We start from the raw sequence: 16,526 nt of genomic DNA, 5'->3' as shown, positions 1-16,526 counted from the left end.
CGAGAGGTCCCGACACAGGCCCCGGGAGGCCGCGGTGGGGCGCGGGCCGGGCGGCCGTCGCGGGCCGCTTTCGCTTCGGCTCAGGCGCCGGGAGGCGCAGGGTGTCCGCTCCTCGCCCCGCTGCTCTCCGGGCTCAGCGTCCGGACGAGGAGTGCGGCGGCTGAAAACGCGCGTGGGTCGTATCAGCAAACGGGAGCGGCGTGACAGTGGGGCGCTTGGAAGAGAGGGGCAGAGGGGGCACCGACCGTCCGTTGTCCCGGTGCGTTCATGAGTTTTGGCGGCGGCTGCTCTCCTTAGGGCTTGTTGGACGGGTACGGTTTCCCGCCCCTCAATGGTGTAAACCCCGGGGCAGATATTTTGCTCTTGTGTCACTTTGACCACCAGTGCGTGGATCAGTACAGGGTGTTTGGTGCTCGGTGCGTTTGTGTACCGCCTTCATGGAGCTCACAAACTCCCGCCCTGTGTACAGCAGAGAAAGTTACGCTGCATTTGTTAACACTTTAAAACCGATTTTGGATTCGCACCAACTTGAAAGCTGGAAGAGATTGCCCAGCTCCAGTCAGCTCTGTGTTAAACCATGCAACCCTGGACTGCCTGCATGCGTGCACAGTGCTTTACATGTTTTGTGCTTTGGTGATGTTAAATATGATGTTATGGATTTGTTGTGACATAGTGTGGGGCTTTCTCTTCAGCCTTTCTTCCCCCTTAGGTTGCAGTAATTTCTTTTTGGAGTCACCTGAAGGTATTGTTGCATTTTCCGGATGAATAATATTAAAGGTTTTGGGTAAAGATTGTTTTTCCTTCTTAGAAAAGTGCTTTGCAATTGCTTATATTTACCAGGGTCCACATTTCTTTGACACGCACAACAGTTCGCGCATTTCACCGTAACCTTTTGTGGACGTCAATTTGTTTCGTCAGTTCCCATTGCTTTTTTGCTGCTGCTGCCACGTATGAATTGAAGATGATTTTTTGTTCCCAAAAGTGACCAATAGCCATGCTGCAAATGTAACAGTTTGTATGCTTAAGCAGAACTGAGAGTATTTATGTGTCACTTATTGATTTTTATTTCTTCTGCTTGAAGGAATGAAGCTCTTAAAGCTTCAGGCCTCGTACCATTTCCTTGATGTTATTTGCTGTTCAGTTTCTTTATGAAATCAAAGCAGATGTGGGTAATAAATTGATCACACTTGAAGCGGAAACTGTTGCATTGCAGAGAGAGGAAAACAGTCTTCTGAAATTCCTGATTCTAGCAGCTCAGGAGCCCAATTAACCAGTCAGTGTGCTGTTTTGGAGACTTAAGGTGTAAAACTTGAGTTTGATGTTATTAGTATTTTTTTCTTTAAATTGAGAAACTGTGTGTCCTGCACTTTCAGAAACAAAGAGCCAGCAGGATTATGGGAGTGAGCTGCTTCCACGGGTAGCTTTTCGATCTATCATTTGGTTCTTTCCTTTATAGAAGTGTCTGGTGCTACAGGTTTATTTGTCAGTGGCTCTCTTTTTTTTCATTCTGCCTGTGAACGTTTGGGATCTGGTGACAAGTCACCTGTCTGTCTCAATAAAATAGGAATGTTCTTCCTTTCCTTCTAGTCTTAAGGTGACATCTTTTTGAGTGGGATCTGGGCATGCTTTATGTCTGCAATGTCACTTGTAGGGCCCTGCTGGGCTGGGTGTATGGAACAGAGGCAAATAGGAATGCAGAAAGAGGAGGCCTTGGTGGTTTTGCTTTTGTTTTTCTCAAGGCATCTTTCCTTGAGTTCTCTTACTTTTCATTTATATTTATTTCAGTCACTCTTCCAGATCTATTTAATAGATCTCTTCTAGTATTTTTATGTGAATATATTAATGTATTTTCAAGCCATGTTTTATTTGAAAAAAATCACTGCTTGTCCTGCTGCACAGTGCAGTAGGCTACACAAGCTGTGCATAATGCTGTATGTGAAGTGTTTTCTTGTCATCTTGGTCAAAGCTTTTGGGTTTTGTGGCTTTTAAAATTTAACATCAAAATGGCTTCATGAAAGCTTGAGCTGAACATAGACTGTATGCTGACAGCAGTAACTTCAAATAATCAGATCCTCTACTCAATGTGTTTCCACTCTGGGTTCTCTCTGGGTTCAGCTGCAGCTGAGGGAGCCTTTCTGTAGATGTAACTGATGAAAAACTTACAGGGAAATCAGTTTCTTCATGTTATGCTGCTGAATGGGAAGTTTTGTAAAGTGCTGAACTGCACAAGGCGTGGTGCTGTTAAGTAGATTGGCACTGTGTTATGGGTGATTCATGTAATATCAGCATTCCCTTTGGTAAAGTTCAAAATAAGTGTTTGACTGGGGAGGTGGATGGGAAGGGAAAAGGGATCCTTTGTATTTGTGTGCTGATGTGGTGCAACGTACAAAGTTCAAGTTGAAAAATTCAAATGAAATGTATTTTTTGATGTTATTGTGCCATGTTGCCTGATATATTGAATTTGTCCACAGATTAACACTAAAACCCCACAATGTCCTTGAAACCACGAGTGGTTGACTTCGATGAAACATGGAACAAACTTCTGACAACAATTAAGGCTGTTGTTATGTTGGATTATGTTGAAAGAGCAACGTGGAATGACCGCTTCTCGTATCCTTTAAGTGACAGTCTTCATGTGTCCGTGTGGTATGTTTGGCACGAAGCACATTTTAAGGTTCTACTTTCTATTAGGTGTGTGAGTCAGAAGAAATGGCCAAAAGGATGGGAAATTCTGCATGCTCATGAAGTGCTTGATGTGATACAGTGTTAAAAAGTCTGAGTTTTACTTGCTTTCAGTAATATCAATCTTTAGCTTGCACTATGCTTGTTCACAAAGCTGTGTGCAAATTTCCTCTTTTTGGTAATGAGTTTTCCTTGTATGCTGAAGTGTGCGTGTGGCAGGGCTGTGCACCTCTGACAGAATAGAATCCAAATCTCTAAAGCTAGGGGATGGTGCGATTGTTTTGTTTCACTTACACCTGTCTCCTTCTTCTGCACTTCTAAGTATTCTGTTGACTACCATATTAGTCATTTCTACAGGCTTATAGAAAAGCCTTTCCTTTTATTCTACCTCTGTTATTGGCTCTCTAGTCCTGAACAGTTTAGAGTTGAATGTAGCTGCGATCATACAGTCTTGCTGCTCAAATTACAACTGCATGAAGGATGCTATAGTGAATAGTTGTAATTTTACATTTAAAATGGGCATGTAATAAGACTTAAGTTTCAGTGAACTTCTTTTTAAAGAAACGAAGCTGTGCCCTGCATCTGTGCATTCATTAGCCTTTACAGTGTGGTGAGAAATTTTTGGAGGCTTTGTAGCTGCTCCCTGGCAATCTGGTTAGGATTGGTTTGGTTTAATTTCAAGGTGGAAGAATGGTTTAGACTTATATATCAATTCGCTAATTCTAGCAGGTGAAATAAGAGTCTCCTGGGAAGACCTTTGTATGTTATTACAGCATGAGCTTATTCTGTATGTGGGAGCTGAATTCTCTCTTTCTGATCTCTTCACTGTTTCTCAGAATTGCTCTCCCACTTGTCTCTGATTTTTAGTGTTTATCTGCAAGTATATACAAATTCAGTTGCTTGTAGTCTATGTAGAAGATAGTTGTGGAGATGTACTGTGCAGTAATCTTTTAAGAAGCTCTGTAATTTTAAAACTTTATAATTGATTTGTGGGGGTGTGACTCTCCACCTTGTCTTAGACACCAAACCTTAGACTTTTAGTATTAAGTGTGAATTTCTGTGCTTGCAAATTGTGCTGTAGTAATTTTTTCTAAGCAGATTTTAAGAATTGCACATTTCAGTCTTCCATAAGCTGTTCAATTCTGTAGCTTGAGACTAACTATTATAAAACAATGCCCAAAATAGGTTTAAAATTTAAGATAATAGCTGAATGGGATGTTGGGTTGATTTTTCTTGTGTGTGGGCTTCCATATAAGAAGTTCTAAGTGGACCAATATGTGAACTCTGCTGTTGATCCTGTTTTAGGCTTTACTTTAGTTGACTGAGCATCATGAAGGGAACACTTATGGATAGCAGACTCAGGATTCAGGCTTGGAAGAATCGTTCGGCGTATAATTCTTAAAACATCACTTACTGTCATCTATTCATTACCTTCCTGGGAAGGTGGCATTATTAGTGTCTAATTTGGTACAGTTGAGAGCCTTTGGGAGCGTTCTCTATGGCAGAGTGGCCTGAGGAGCTTCTGTGACTTGTAACTTGTGACGTTTATTTTGTGTTACTACTCCTGCTACGTTGACCAAGCTCTATGCTTTAACATAAAGTCTTCATTCTTCTATACAGTTGTTTTGAAAGCTTTTTCTTGGGTTTTCAGTGTAAAAAGAAAAAAAAAACCCAAGCACCTGAGATATTAATAAGTTGTAGACGCCAGGTCTTCGTAAAACATATCTTGTTCTGTGATAGCTTTTTGCTTTCTGCTGAATTTAATTGAAGTTTGATTTAATGTGTTCCTAAGCACCTAGAGGGATGTTAGGATTGGTTTATGTATCTGTCCTTTCCACAGATCTGACTTAAAAGCAGAATGAGGAAATGTTTGTTTACTCTATTTTTCTTGTTGCTTAATGAGCATAATAAAAAAATATGACTAATATGTTGGAACTGTGTGCTAATGAAATTCATGGAGGCTGTTTGATTGGTTCTAGCACCAGTTGATCTGTGTAATTTCTCTGTGGTGAAAACAATGACATGGAAACAAGGGATAAACTGCAGCAAATAAATGTGATTTCAATCTGCTGCAGCTTGATTCTAAGTGATCGTTTCCTCATGTGCTGCTTGAGACAGCTGAGATCAGTTAGGGTGCACAGACTAACAGTATTTTAGGGCTGGGAGGTTTGTAATATGCAGTCATATTGTAGAACTAATTTCTGTATTATTGTTTTCCAAAAACTTGAAGTAAATGCAGTGTTTTCTTTACTACTCTGAGAATTTTATTGTTAAGCATAGGTTATCTTTATACACAGCTCATTTCAAATTTGAAATGCTAGAATGGCAATGATCTGAGAATCCCAATTGTATAAAGAGTTAAACAATCTTCTAGAGAAGATGACTTGAAAGACTGTATGTCACTTTATTTAAACTGTGAGTCATCTCAGGCCACCTTTGACCTTCAGATTTCCTTTCAGGTTCTCTGCAGAAAAAGAGTGTTTCTGGAGTTGTTACGTCGTCCAGTAAATGAATGATGGTTGCATCTCTCTACTTGAGATGGAATTTACAGGAATTTGGTTATGATATATGTCTAATACAACTTCTAAGGCTTTGTTTGTAACAATGTAGTTGCTTAGAGTTTGTTCTTTAAGGTAAGAGTCTGCTCAAGTTTGAATAGGGGAGTGGTGGTTTATAGCTTTGATAGCTGTACTTTGATAACTGCTGTCTAGCAGTAGAACTTTTTGGGCAAGTAGAACATCAGGATGTTCCTGTAATTGTCTTGATGTTTTTACAGCAGTAGAACTGGATGTTGCACCAACCAAATAACTAGAATATCAGTATTTAGGATGGGGGGGGGGAAGGGGCAGCAGCATGCTTGTACATCAGACAAAATTGTTTGTAAGGCCGTTTAACTTGACGGCCTGCTTTGTTCTATTTTTCTTTGTACTTGCTCTCTCTCTCTCTCTCTGTCTCTCTTTCTGTTAATCCCTCATTTCACAAGAATCCTATGGTGAGTCAGAAACTTTTGATCTGGACATGTATAATCATGTATTTTTACTACAGAAACCAATTGAAAGGAAAGGAAGAGAAAATAAGTCAATGCAGTAGAGGTTCTGACTGAGGGCTCCGTGAGTTTTGGTAGTCATGTGTGTGCTTTTGCAGAGCAAGATTGAATCACACACATTTTCAGAGTGCTCTGCTTTGATCATCTTTAGATTTGTTCAAAACTGTATGTTAATTTATTGTCTTACATAGATACTTTATCCCAAGGGCAGTAACTGAGCATTTGTTGCTTGAATACAGTATTTTTTTTTTTTTTTTTTTTTAATAATAATTATTTTTCTTTGTTTAGAATTGGTTAAGTTTCCCAATTCTGAGGTAATGCCATTCCAGTAGCCAGGACTGGAACACTTAGAAAGCATAAGGCTTTTGATTTTCTTGTGCTTGACACAGGCTGGAGGGCCCTAAGCAGTGGTTTGGCTTCATCTTCCTTAGACCTTTCTCAGCCTTCCTTACAAGGAGCTGGACTGGAAGGACAGATGGCTTTTAGCATGGAAGATAAATTATTGAACAGGGAAGGCTCCTTTTCTCATCTTCTGAGGGACAGCAGCACAGAAGAAATATGCTTTTAGATTATGGAATAAAACATGAGGAATATTCAATGGTTGATCCTTCGAATCTTTTTTTTACTTAAGAAATTCACCACCTTTTGAACACTGCACTTCAAATTGGATTCTGAGCTGAACGATAGAGTTAGGTGAGCAAACAGCAACAGATAAGCCTTGCTACACAATTCTTACGTTCTTGCTCACTGTGATACCTTTTTGAGACTGTTGACTTTTTTGTAGAAATCTGAAGGAACTCACCATCCAGAAAGTGGGAGTCTGTGTGGAGTGGTATGCATGGCTGGCATAGGAAGGTGTGTGAAGTGTCTGTGGCAGTGCTTTTGTGATGAAGCTACTTATTTATTTTCAGCAGGCATGCAAACTGAGTGTTGCTTGTCAAGGAGCAGTGGTGGGCTCCATTTCTTTCCACTTGCACTGAACTTTGACTGTTATCTAGAAAAAAGAGAGGCTTATGTGGAAGATGTATGTTTTCCATGAAATACAGATGCTGGTTTTGTTTTTAAACAGCTGTTTTACAACTAAGACATTTGTTTGCAACAGTAATGGTCAGCTGGATTCCTAACCAAAGCCTGGGGTGCAGAGGCAAGATAAACTCAGATTTAACTGCTACTGTTGTTAGATAAGCTGCCGTTACTATTTTGTGCTGTTGTAATGAGGACTGTGCATTTCCTCTCTCACTTCAAAGCAAGTTACTCCTGTAGCAGATATGTGTAACTTTGTTTTGATGATCCAAATGGGTAGTGTAGTCATGGATCTGAAGAGAACAGTCATGTCCTGTTGACTTGGCAGTAGCTTAGGATTTCTAATTCTGGAATTTACTTCCTCAGTATCTTGCTCTGATGGTGAGGAGCTTGTGGTCATGAATGTTACTGAGGATGCATTCACCTGCAGGTCATCCTTAGACTGCATTTGTTCAGAGGTGATTTATAAGGAGTGATTTTTCTATACAAACTAAGTTTGAGAAAGCCCTTAGCTTGCTGAATTTTTTGTGGTATTTTATTGGTTACCACTGTGCAAGTTGGTGTAGCACAATGCAGTGAATATTGTGTGTTTTGTTCATGAAGGTTTCCATTTAGTACTTGACATTATGAGGAGAGTTCTGATAAAGATCTGCAAGGATGAAATAACCTCAGTTATTTCAATAGCAAACACCAGTTGTTGGTTCTCTGGGTGTTCAATTGCCGTGTAAAGGCTTTTTCAATTCAATTCTACATCAGTATCTTCTCTGTTTTGAACAATACTTCAGTGTCCAAGAGGAGCCCTTCTTTTAGAAAAATGGTGATGAAAGCTTGTTATACTGCTCTGTAGATGAAGCAAGTAAATTGTCAACTGTCCTTACACCTTTTTTCTGCTTTTAGACAGGCACGTGCTTTTTTTAAGGTAGATTAAAGGAAAACAGCTCTTGTGCTTTCTCTTTGTTAAAGAACGTAATGATTAATGTAGGCTATTTTTATTTCTAATGTGACTAGTTTTATGCAGTGCCTAAACTAAATGACAAAGCATGATTATTTTTCAAATCATTCTAATGATTTTTTTTAGAAGTAGTGAGTTTCCCAGAGATACCAGCTGTTGGCTTTGCTTGACTTTATTGAAAGTTCTTAACTATGATTGATTTTCCTGACAAGGTGCTGGAGGAGTGTGTGAAGTGACTTTTTTTTCCTAGCTTGATACAGCTTTGCGAGATAACTCAGTTTCAAGTGTTTGCTGCTGCCCTTTAAGTGAGCAGGCATAATGATTTTGTGTAGCTCTGTGGTCTAAACAAGACTACTAAAATGATAATTGTAGTTAAATAAACAAAAGGTTTTTTGGTTCAATTCACTGTTGTGATGACGTAATTTGCAGCGTTCCACAAAATTGTTCTACCTAGGAAGCTGAGGGTATTATAATAAAGGCATTAAACTGTAAACTGGTATGGATCTGAGGGGGACAAGGAGATGGGCAAGCACAGAGATTGGAATTTGGCTTCACTTCATGTTGTGCTCTGCTGCATGCTTGTTGTCTAATTAACACTTCTTTAGTGGTTACCTTGATCCTTGATTCAGATAAATGTTTGCTTTTAGGTAAATATATTTTTTGTATATGATAAATAAGTGGTAGAAGTCAGGTCAGCACGGGGCTGTCAGAATTTTTGGGATCTTAGATCTAACATTCCTTCAGCTTCCACTACTTAAAACAGAGGTTATAATAATTGATGCTGTAAGCTTAGAGTCTTTGTGAATCAGGGTTTGCACAAACTTGATAAAAATCCATTTGGTCTTCTGTGCTCTATCTTCAAAAATGTTTTCTTAAACATTCTTGTTGGGGGGAGTTCCTGTAAATCCTAAATTTATGTTCGTCAGTTCTCACACTTTAAGCAGATATAAACCTTGACTCAGAGCCCAGAGACATTTATGCTTTGTGTGTGGCCTATCCTGAACCTCTTGGAGAGAGACTTTATACTGAGACAAAGATTTTCTTGGAAAATCACGTACGCCATTTGCACAAGGTAACCCACGCAGTTACTGGTGTGGATAGCACTGCTTATCCTGTTTTCAACTTTGTGGAGGGTTTTTGTGTTGTTCACAGGAAGTTATGCTGGTTTTTTGAGGTTAAATTAGGGATGTCAGTGGTCTGGAGAATATCTGTGGAAGTGAGAGATCTGTCTGTATTCGTGTGTTTTATATACCCGTTGACTTGAGAAGTAAGTTTGTTCTTCTCTGTTTAGTGTTTATATTCAAACAAGTTATAGAAATCTCTTTATATTCCAGATGTGTTGGATGTTGTAATTAGCCTTTCGTTAAGTGTAAAATTTCACTCTAATGTCTTTAAGACAGATTGTGTCCATTCTACTGAAGAAAACTTATAAAATATATAGGAAATAAGGAAAAAAAATAATAATCGGGAGGCAGAAAGCAATGACTGTTTATCATGACATATAACAATTCTTCTGTATTGATATGGCTGTAAATTCTGTGTTATCAGATAAAAAGCCTAGATTTGAGAGAGTCATGATCCATCACATTGCATGTATAGGATGGATGAACAGTGTTTCCTCATACTTGAGCAAAAAGAGGAGTAGATTTATACATACCCCATAGACACAGCTCATTCAGAGAATGAAGAATTGCAAGTATTGCTGAACTTGGGTACATTATTTTTACAAGATAGGCGAGGCGTCGTGGTAGGTAGTTCCACTGATTGCACGGAGGCTACCTCTGATGCTTTGGTGGACTAAATCAGTTAAGAGAACTGTCATGCAGCTCAGTTATTTAGTGAGCTGGATGAGCTCATTTAGGCTGGGCAGGTGCCAGCTCAATGTAAACTGTTGGGAAGTAATAGAAAGCATATGTCCACTTTTTAAACTGGCTGCCCACCATTTGTCTTTGAACTAATTTTGGAAAATCTTTGTGGAATTCATATTGCAGTGGAAAACAATCTTGGTTCCACCTTAGTCTGGTTGTTTTCCTCTTTTATGTAGCTGCTGCTTAGATTTTTATTTTTATTTTTTACTGCTTGAGAGTTTAACACTGCGTACTCTGGAGCTGATTCCTAGGATCTCATCCTCCTTCACTACACCAGCAGCTTCTTAGAACACAAATGGCTGACATTCCGAAAGATCTGTGCCCAGTTTTATGGAATTTATGATGTGTTTAAGTTTGCACTTACATGTGCTCTTTTAATCACTTTTAAATTCCAGGATTACTGGTAAATATGATGGATTTTCAGCTAAGTTCAAGTAATACTTGTTTTAAATATTCACAGTGAGTGAGGTGACTGTTCTGGTGTGCCACATGGCTGCATGGGTTTAAAACTGGCGTGCTGGCACATGAGGAAGTGGTTCTGTAGCATCCACCAGCATGTTGCAAGAGAATGAACCATGCTTGTTCTCTAAAGGCAGATAGGAAATGAATGTATTCAGAGGTTATTCTTTTAGAATGCGAAGCAAAACAACTTCTGCTGTTGTAGTTGGCTTATCAGAACTTCACAGTAATACTTGTTAGTTTTCTGGTCATAGCAACAGTGTTATTTTCAGAGTTGCTGACATTTAGCTGTGGTGGTCTTTCTGCTTCTGTGGCTATTCTGAAACAGTAATCCTATTACAGCTTTCAATTTATGGGTACTACTTTCTTGCTAACTTCAGGGATGTGTGTGCATGCGTTTCTTTATTCACAGAGAGTTTTGGAATCTGAGGAACAAGTACTGGTTATGTATCACAGATACTGGGAAGAATATAGCAAGGGAGCAGACTATATGGACTGTTTATACAGGTAAGCTTTGCAAATGAGTTGTTAAATTTCTGAAATTATTTCTGTTTCATAAACTGAAGAAAGTTTAAATAGAACAAGAGGAGCTATGTGTGCCATGTCAAATTTGGAGAGAATATAGTGATCGAAGCAGAACAAAGGGGAGGGAAAAAACAACAGTTGTGCTTCAGTAGGTCTTTCTGTGCCCTGCTCCTTACCACTAAATTAATTATCCAGGATGATTCCTATCATTTCTAATATAGTCTCCTTTTGTTGTTTCTGATGTTGAGACAGGTACAGTCTAGGTTTGATTACGTGTGGGCAGAATTTCATGATGTCTGCTTTGCCGATGCTAATATTTGTTTCTTATCAGAAATATTTAATTCAAACCACTAAAACCAAATAACATGTTAAAAAATAAAATACTTCCATCTCATTCTTCTGACAAGCCTTTGCATAGTCTGTATTCCCAAGGACACTGTAGGCCACTGTGATGTGAAAACATCGATTTGGGAGTGTGGTCACTGTATTTAGAACAGTGATCTGTTGTTAGATTGCTGCCCTTAGTTGATCTAAAAATACCAAGTACATGAATGTTACTCTGTAGCCTGGCAATCTATCCCAACCATTAGTCACCCTTTTAATTGGTAAATTAATATTTGGAGTTTGTTTTTTTCCACTAAAATCCTTACAAAAGAATTTCTCAGTTCATTTCTAAGTTGTTAATAACTGAAAAATTACCCACAAAAAATGCTTGTGTTTTCCAGACATTTTCCTGACACTAACTGCTAGTTTACACAGAGCTGTTCCTTGGTATTCCTCTGTCAAATACGTGTAGAGTCCTTTAACGTTCTTACAGACTTTATCACCTCTATCTGGAGAAGAATTTCAGTGGTTGTGTTTTGAGGTTTGGATACTGAGATGTATCGCTGGTAGTCTGAAAGGTAACCAGCATCAGTGTTCTTACCTTGTTGGCTGTTTTTCCTGATTAGTCAGTAAAGCGTAGGCCTGCACATTTGTACTTCTAAAGAATTGGTCCTGAGCTGTAGGATCAGGGTTTCAGATGAAAGTTGTCTCAATACTACTATGAGCCTGTGGTATTTTCTTCTATTTTCAGTCCTTGTTTCCACAGTAGGTTCCTGATAAACCCTTTGGATTGTCTTCTAGAAGTAATTTCAAGTAGTTAATCAAGGTGAAAAATGGTTTATCACTTCAGTGGAGAAGCTAATGTGAGATTATGCTGTTTGCACATCTTTTCTGTTATTTGCTCATGCAAATAACAGATTGTGGAAGTTGATGTTAAGATCAGGGGAAGAGGGAAGGAAATAATGGCAAGCAGGTTTTCAGTGCTTTTGAGCCAGTGAAAAGAGTGATTCTGCCTGGCTGTTTCTTGCCACCTCCTTTTTGCTGAATCAAGTAGTTCTGCAAGAAGTGCCTGATGTAGGTTAAACTCATCTATTGACTTGTGGATGCGTTAGTTTCATGATGGATCGGTTGCCTGGTCTAAAATTGCTGACAAGGTGGAACAGTGGAAGAGAAAAGAGAGAGCACAGGACTTGATGTTTTAGCTGGCATAGTAGGAAAAAGGTGGAATGGTAGCTGCTGACTTTCCTAGTATGAACAAAAAAATTGAGAAACTTGGTTACTTAAACAAGTTGTGTTCTGGCTGTTCAGCATGTCCACACAAATTTTGTATGAACCTGTGGGGCTTCCACAGAGACGAGTATTTCAAATTCGTGATGATTATTGATGGTAGCTTAGTGTTTTATGGTACTCTGGAGTCTGAAAATAGATTAGCCCTCAGTGTTTCGGTTTGTCACCACTGCATTATCACAAGTCCTTATTTTCTTGATGCTCTGGTACCCTCACTTCTTTCATGTTTAAAGGTTTCCATAGTATGCTTCTCCTTGTCTTCATTGCTTGTCATTTACCTTCCTGCCTGAAATGTTCAGAAGTCACTAGTCTGATACAGCCTCTAAAATGTGCACCAGTTAAAGCACTTCGTTAGTCTTTTCATGTCTTTTCAGTGCCTGGAGCCAGGCGTCTTGAAACTACTAGTTGTGTCTGGAGCTTTATTTGTTTTAAGTAAACTATACATGTGATAGTAAATCCTACAATAAAATTAGGCATTCATAACATTTTTCTATACAACTGCTCATGAAATTAATTTATTGATGTTAGTTTTGGACTATGTCAGTCTGTTCTCATTTGTGTTTACCCAATTACTGTAAATATTTTATTTAGACTACTGCTACTTCATAAAAATGTGTATGGATTATGGAACCCACAAAAATTCAAGATAGGGAAAGGAGTGTCACTGTAGCATATATTTAATGAGAAGTGAATGTGTGTGTCTTAGCATTTGAATTGGCCTCGTAGTGCCATAGTGAGAAGAATTATGTCCCAGAATGACAGGCATTTTCTTTTCTCAGCAGATTTTGTCATTGAGTGCTACTGGAAGGGCCATTGAGATTCCCTTCAATGCTTTGAGTTCACCTTTGTCAACATATAATTTTTTTTTTTGTATACACGTCGAGAACATAATTTTGAATACTGCCTGGAAAACAAAAACAAAAGGAATAAATTTAGCTTGATGGTCTTTCCTTCTGTGTTCTTTGTACGTTGTTCTTCGTGTTGCTTTGGCTGGAGCAATGTAATTTTCAGTAATTTAATGTGATTTTTCAAGTTGTTCTTGTAATCAGTGATCTTTAGAATGTTGCTCTTTTGTATGTTCCCTTTGGGGATACTAAAGTTAGCCAGGATTGCATAACCTGCTTTTTCTTCTTTTTCTCCAAGTAGAAAATGCTTTCATAATTTACATAGATAATGACTTTTCTGCAATAGTGGAAAAAGTAATGATTGCGTGAGTTGTGGTGCCTAAACTCCATTATAACAAATAATATTTTAGACTGAGAGAAATGCAAAATAATGAACAGAATAGGTAGAAGTGTATGTTTTACTTCAGTGACAACAATAGAACAACTAATTAAAAAAATCCTGAAGTGAAACATAATAGTCAAGAACTTCTTCTACACTTAAAAATTAAGAAATTATCATCACTGTAGTATGGGCTGTTCGGGATTTAGGAGTTTAACTTGTAAGTGCAAATACAATATGTCTGTTTGTTTTGAAACATTGGCTCCTTTAACACCTGCACTGGATACCAAGGAAATGCTGACGGTGATGCAAGCTGTTGTTTAGTATTTGATTTTCTTCACAGTGTTGCTTTAATATGGTATAAAGTGTTTTAGAATGAAAGTAGTCTGCATTAGAAGAATTTCCTGCAGGTAGCAGTGGCATTGCTTGAAAGTAGTTGTCTTTTTTTTTGTCTGATGTAGAGATGTTCCGAATTTGTTTTCAAAAACTACTAGCTTAACTTTTTCTGTGTTTTAATTGGAATATGTTTATTTTTACTAGGTACCTCAACACACAGTTTATTAAGAAGAACAAATTGACTGAAGCTGATCTTCAGTATGGTTATGGTGGTGTGGATATGAATGAACCACTGATGGAAATAGGAGAGGTAGGTATTTCAGAAAATGAACTGCACTACATGTTCAGCTTTGTTCTTTTAAATGTTGACTTCTCCATGTCATGGAATCTGAATAGTTAAGTAGAAGATGTAAGCATGGAATCCTTTTGAAAGTCAGATGGCATTTTTGATGTAAAAGAAAAAAAAAAGAGACCTGTATGGAGGGAAATCAAATATGAGTACTGTTGGAGAACTTCAGTTCAAAATGTTATAATATAGATCATTTTTTGAATAAAATATATTTTTCTTGAAGTGGTGTTATCATGTAGAAAACGTTTTTATGAAGTGCTTCTGTTTTGATCAACTTCAGAAAAATTAGTTCTAGACTTACATTTTTGATGTTGCAAAGTGTAACAGCTTTTTTTTACAGCAACTGTGTTATTTTCGAGTCCAAGCAATTCAGCCATAGCAGCTCAGATTTTAGAAGAAGTGGACATTCAGTGCAATTAAGTGTTGTGCAAGAAGGGATTATGTAAAAATCAAAACAAAACAATGAAGAAAAGTAATTGAAGTAAACACAAATGCGTTGATGCCCACAGTTGCTTAGGTAGTTTGGAGAGATTGAGACTCATTTCTAAACACTTACAAAACAAGTAGTCATTGGTAGTAGTGCATTCTGACATAGCACACTGTGCAGTTCTGCTCTGCAGAAGTGAGGTGTACATACTTTCTGTCATTTCTTGGCTACTGTTGTAGCTGTGTAGCTGAGTAATAAAAGAAAATGAGGTGAAAAATTTCCTGTTGCAAAAAAAAATTAAGTAAAATAAACCACAGAATGGTTCTGGTTGTCTTTAAGGAGATTTTGATAGTATCTCTTCAGTTTGAACTGGGGTAGAACCATAGTCCACAATGCAGTTGAATATAAACTTTGCTTTTGAATGCTTTGTGTGTCTCTCCCCCTTGTATCTGTAACAAATACGTACACAATGGTAGCTAGGTAATTTATTTTAATGGTGGTGGATTTTTTTTCCCCTTTTCTCTCTACCTTTGTGTTTTTCTCTAGAAGAGAAGCAAATATTTTCCTCTCCTGACTTAGAGAAGTAAAAAATGACTTTTTATTTGGCCAGTCAAATCACTGTTCTTCTAGCTTTTGGATTTCGTTGCCTCAAGTAGGAGATCTCTGCTGTCATTGTTGAGAGTAGAGAGATTGTGATGCCTGAGGAAGCATCCTTTATGCTGAAGAAGGTGACACTGTCAGTTCAAGTTGCTAATCTTTTGACAGGTTGGGGGTGGCCTGGAAAAACACCAGAAGCATGATACGCTTTAGATCGAGGCAGTTTAGAAAAGGAACTACTTCTTTTCTACCTGTGCTGTCTGCACAGTTTGCTAACTTATGGCGTCTGTAAAGGTTTGTTAGAGCTTGGAAGTGAATATTGCCTCACTTTTTGTGATGTCTTGATAATGCCTTAAACATTTGTGATTTCCATAAGTTGTGTTTTAGCTGACTCCTTCACCACTGTTGGAGGTAGTTCTTAGCTCTGTGCAGAGCAGTTAGTTTTACTGTTTCAGGGGCTGGGAATGGTTTTGGACTATGTTCCTGGAATGCAGAGTTGGTGTCCTAGTCTATTTTTTATTATCTCCCAAAGGATAGTAGTAGCTAGTTTGCATTTTGTCCACACTTTCTGCCCTAGTATATGTTTTCAGAGAACGAATAATAGGCTTGATAATTCATCTTCTGAGAGTATTCATCTCATTTATGGAGTCATAGATTGGGGTGGGAGTAGGGAGGAGTGGTGATGACACACTTGTCTTCAAGCTTACCAGAAACTACTCTTTGGACAGTATATCCATAGCTCAGAATTTGAATAGGTTAAGTGGACATTCAAGGTTGTGAAACTGCCGCAGGCAGTCTATGGTTTTGGACAACGGCATTCTGGATGCTGATGTCTGAAATTCTACCAGTCACCTTTTGTTAATCTTGCTGCCCACTATTGCTTCCATTTCTCTTGATCAAATACTATCTTTGTAAGCTGTAATAGTGCTGGGTAAATTTTAGATCTTGAGATAGTGATGTTCACCTCCGTTCATTACTAGGATAGGAATGGATTTATGGCAGTTTTTTCTTTGCTCTGGAAAGCAGCGCAGGTCCTACCTTCCAGTAGTTAAAGCACATTAAATTATAGCGCTGTTTATGGCAAATTCAATGTCCCTGTAATTAAAAAACAAAACAAAACAAAACAAAAAAAAAACAACAACAAAAACAGAAAAACTATTCACATTTGACCTTTTTGGCAAGGCATTGGCCAAATATGTCAAGTCTTTGCTTTGAAAGCATTTTCCCTTTTAATGTAGTGCTGTCTTCTAATCTTTGAATTCCTCTAGGGGCTTTGTCCAAAGGCAGTCTTCAATGTTCTTCATTTTAAAATGAAAGAAATTACCGTTCATCTGTTTTTAGATAACTGTCCTTTCTCTATCCAAGAGTAAACAAGCTTATTTTATGTTCTCAGTCTTATAAGAAAGTTACAGAAATTATGTCTAATA

At 38.2% G+C, this 16,526-nt stretch overlaps 1 protein-coding gene across 4 annotated transcripts in view; it reads left to right on the top strand.

Moving 5' to 3' along the window:
- CUL2 (cullin 2) overlaps positions 1–16,526 on the top strand; it is a 43,842-nt gene that overhangs the window by 318 nt on the left and 26,998 nt on the right. Inside the window, exons 1-5 of one of the 4 annotated variants that reach the window (XM_042816788.1) lie at positions 159–259; positions 2,472–2,610; positions 8,673–8,775; positions 10,443–10,537; positions 13,931–14,036. In XM_042816788.1, coding sequence (XP_042672722.1) covers positions 2,492–2,610; positions 8,673–8,775; positions 10,443–10,537; positions 13,931–14,036 — 423 coding nt within the window. In that variant the 5' untranslated portion in view covers positions 159–259; positions 2,472–2,491. Of the gene's footprint in view, positions 1–157; positions 260–2,471; positions 2,647–8,672; positions 8,776–10,442; positions 10,538–13,930; positions 14,037–16,526 lie in introns of those variants that run through there. The other 3 variants (XM_042816790.1, XM_042816789.1, XM_042816791.1) reach the window with 3 other exon arrangements.

This window comes from Centrocercus urophasianus, unplaced genomic scaffold (genome assembly GCF_019232065.1).
Source record: "Centrocercus urophasianus isolate 14NV4802_14NV808 unplaced genomic scaffold, USGS_Curo_1.0 seq_16, whole genome shotgun sequence".
Lineage (NCBI taxonomy): Eukaryota > Metazoa > Chordata > Aves > Galliformes > Phasianidae > Centrocercus > Centrocercus urophasianus.
The sequence above is the reverse complement of the archived record's forward strand: the minus strand, read 5'-3'. Positions and strand labels throughout refer to the sequence as shown.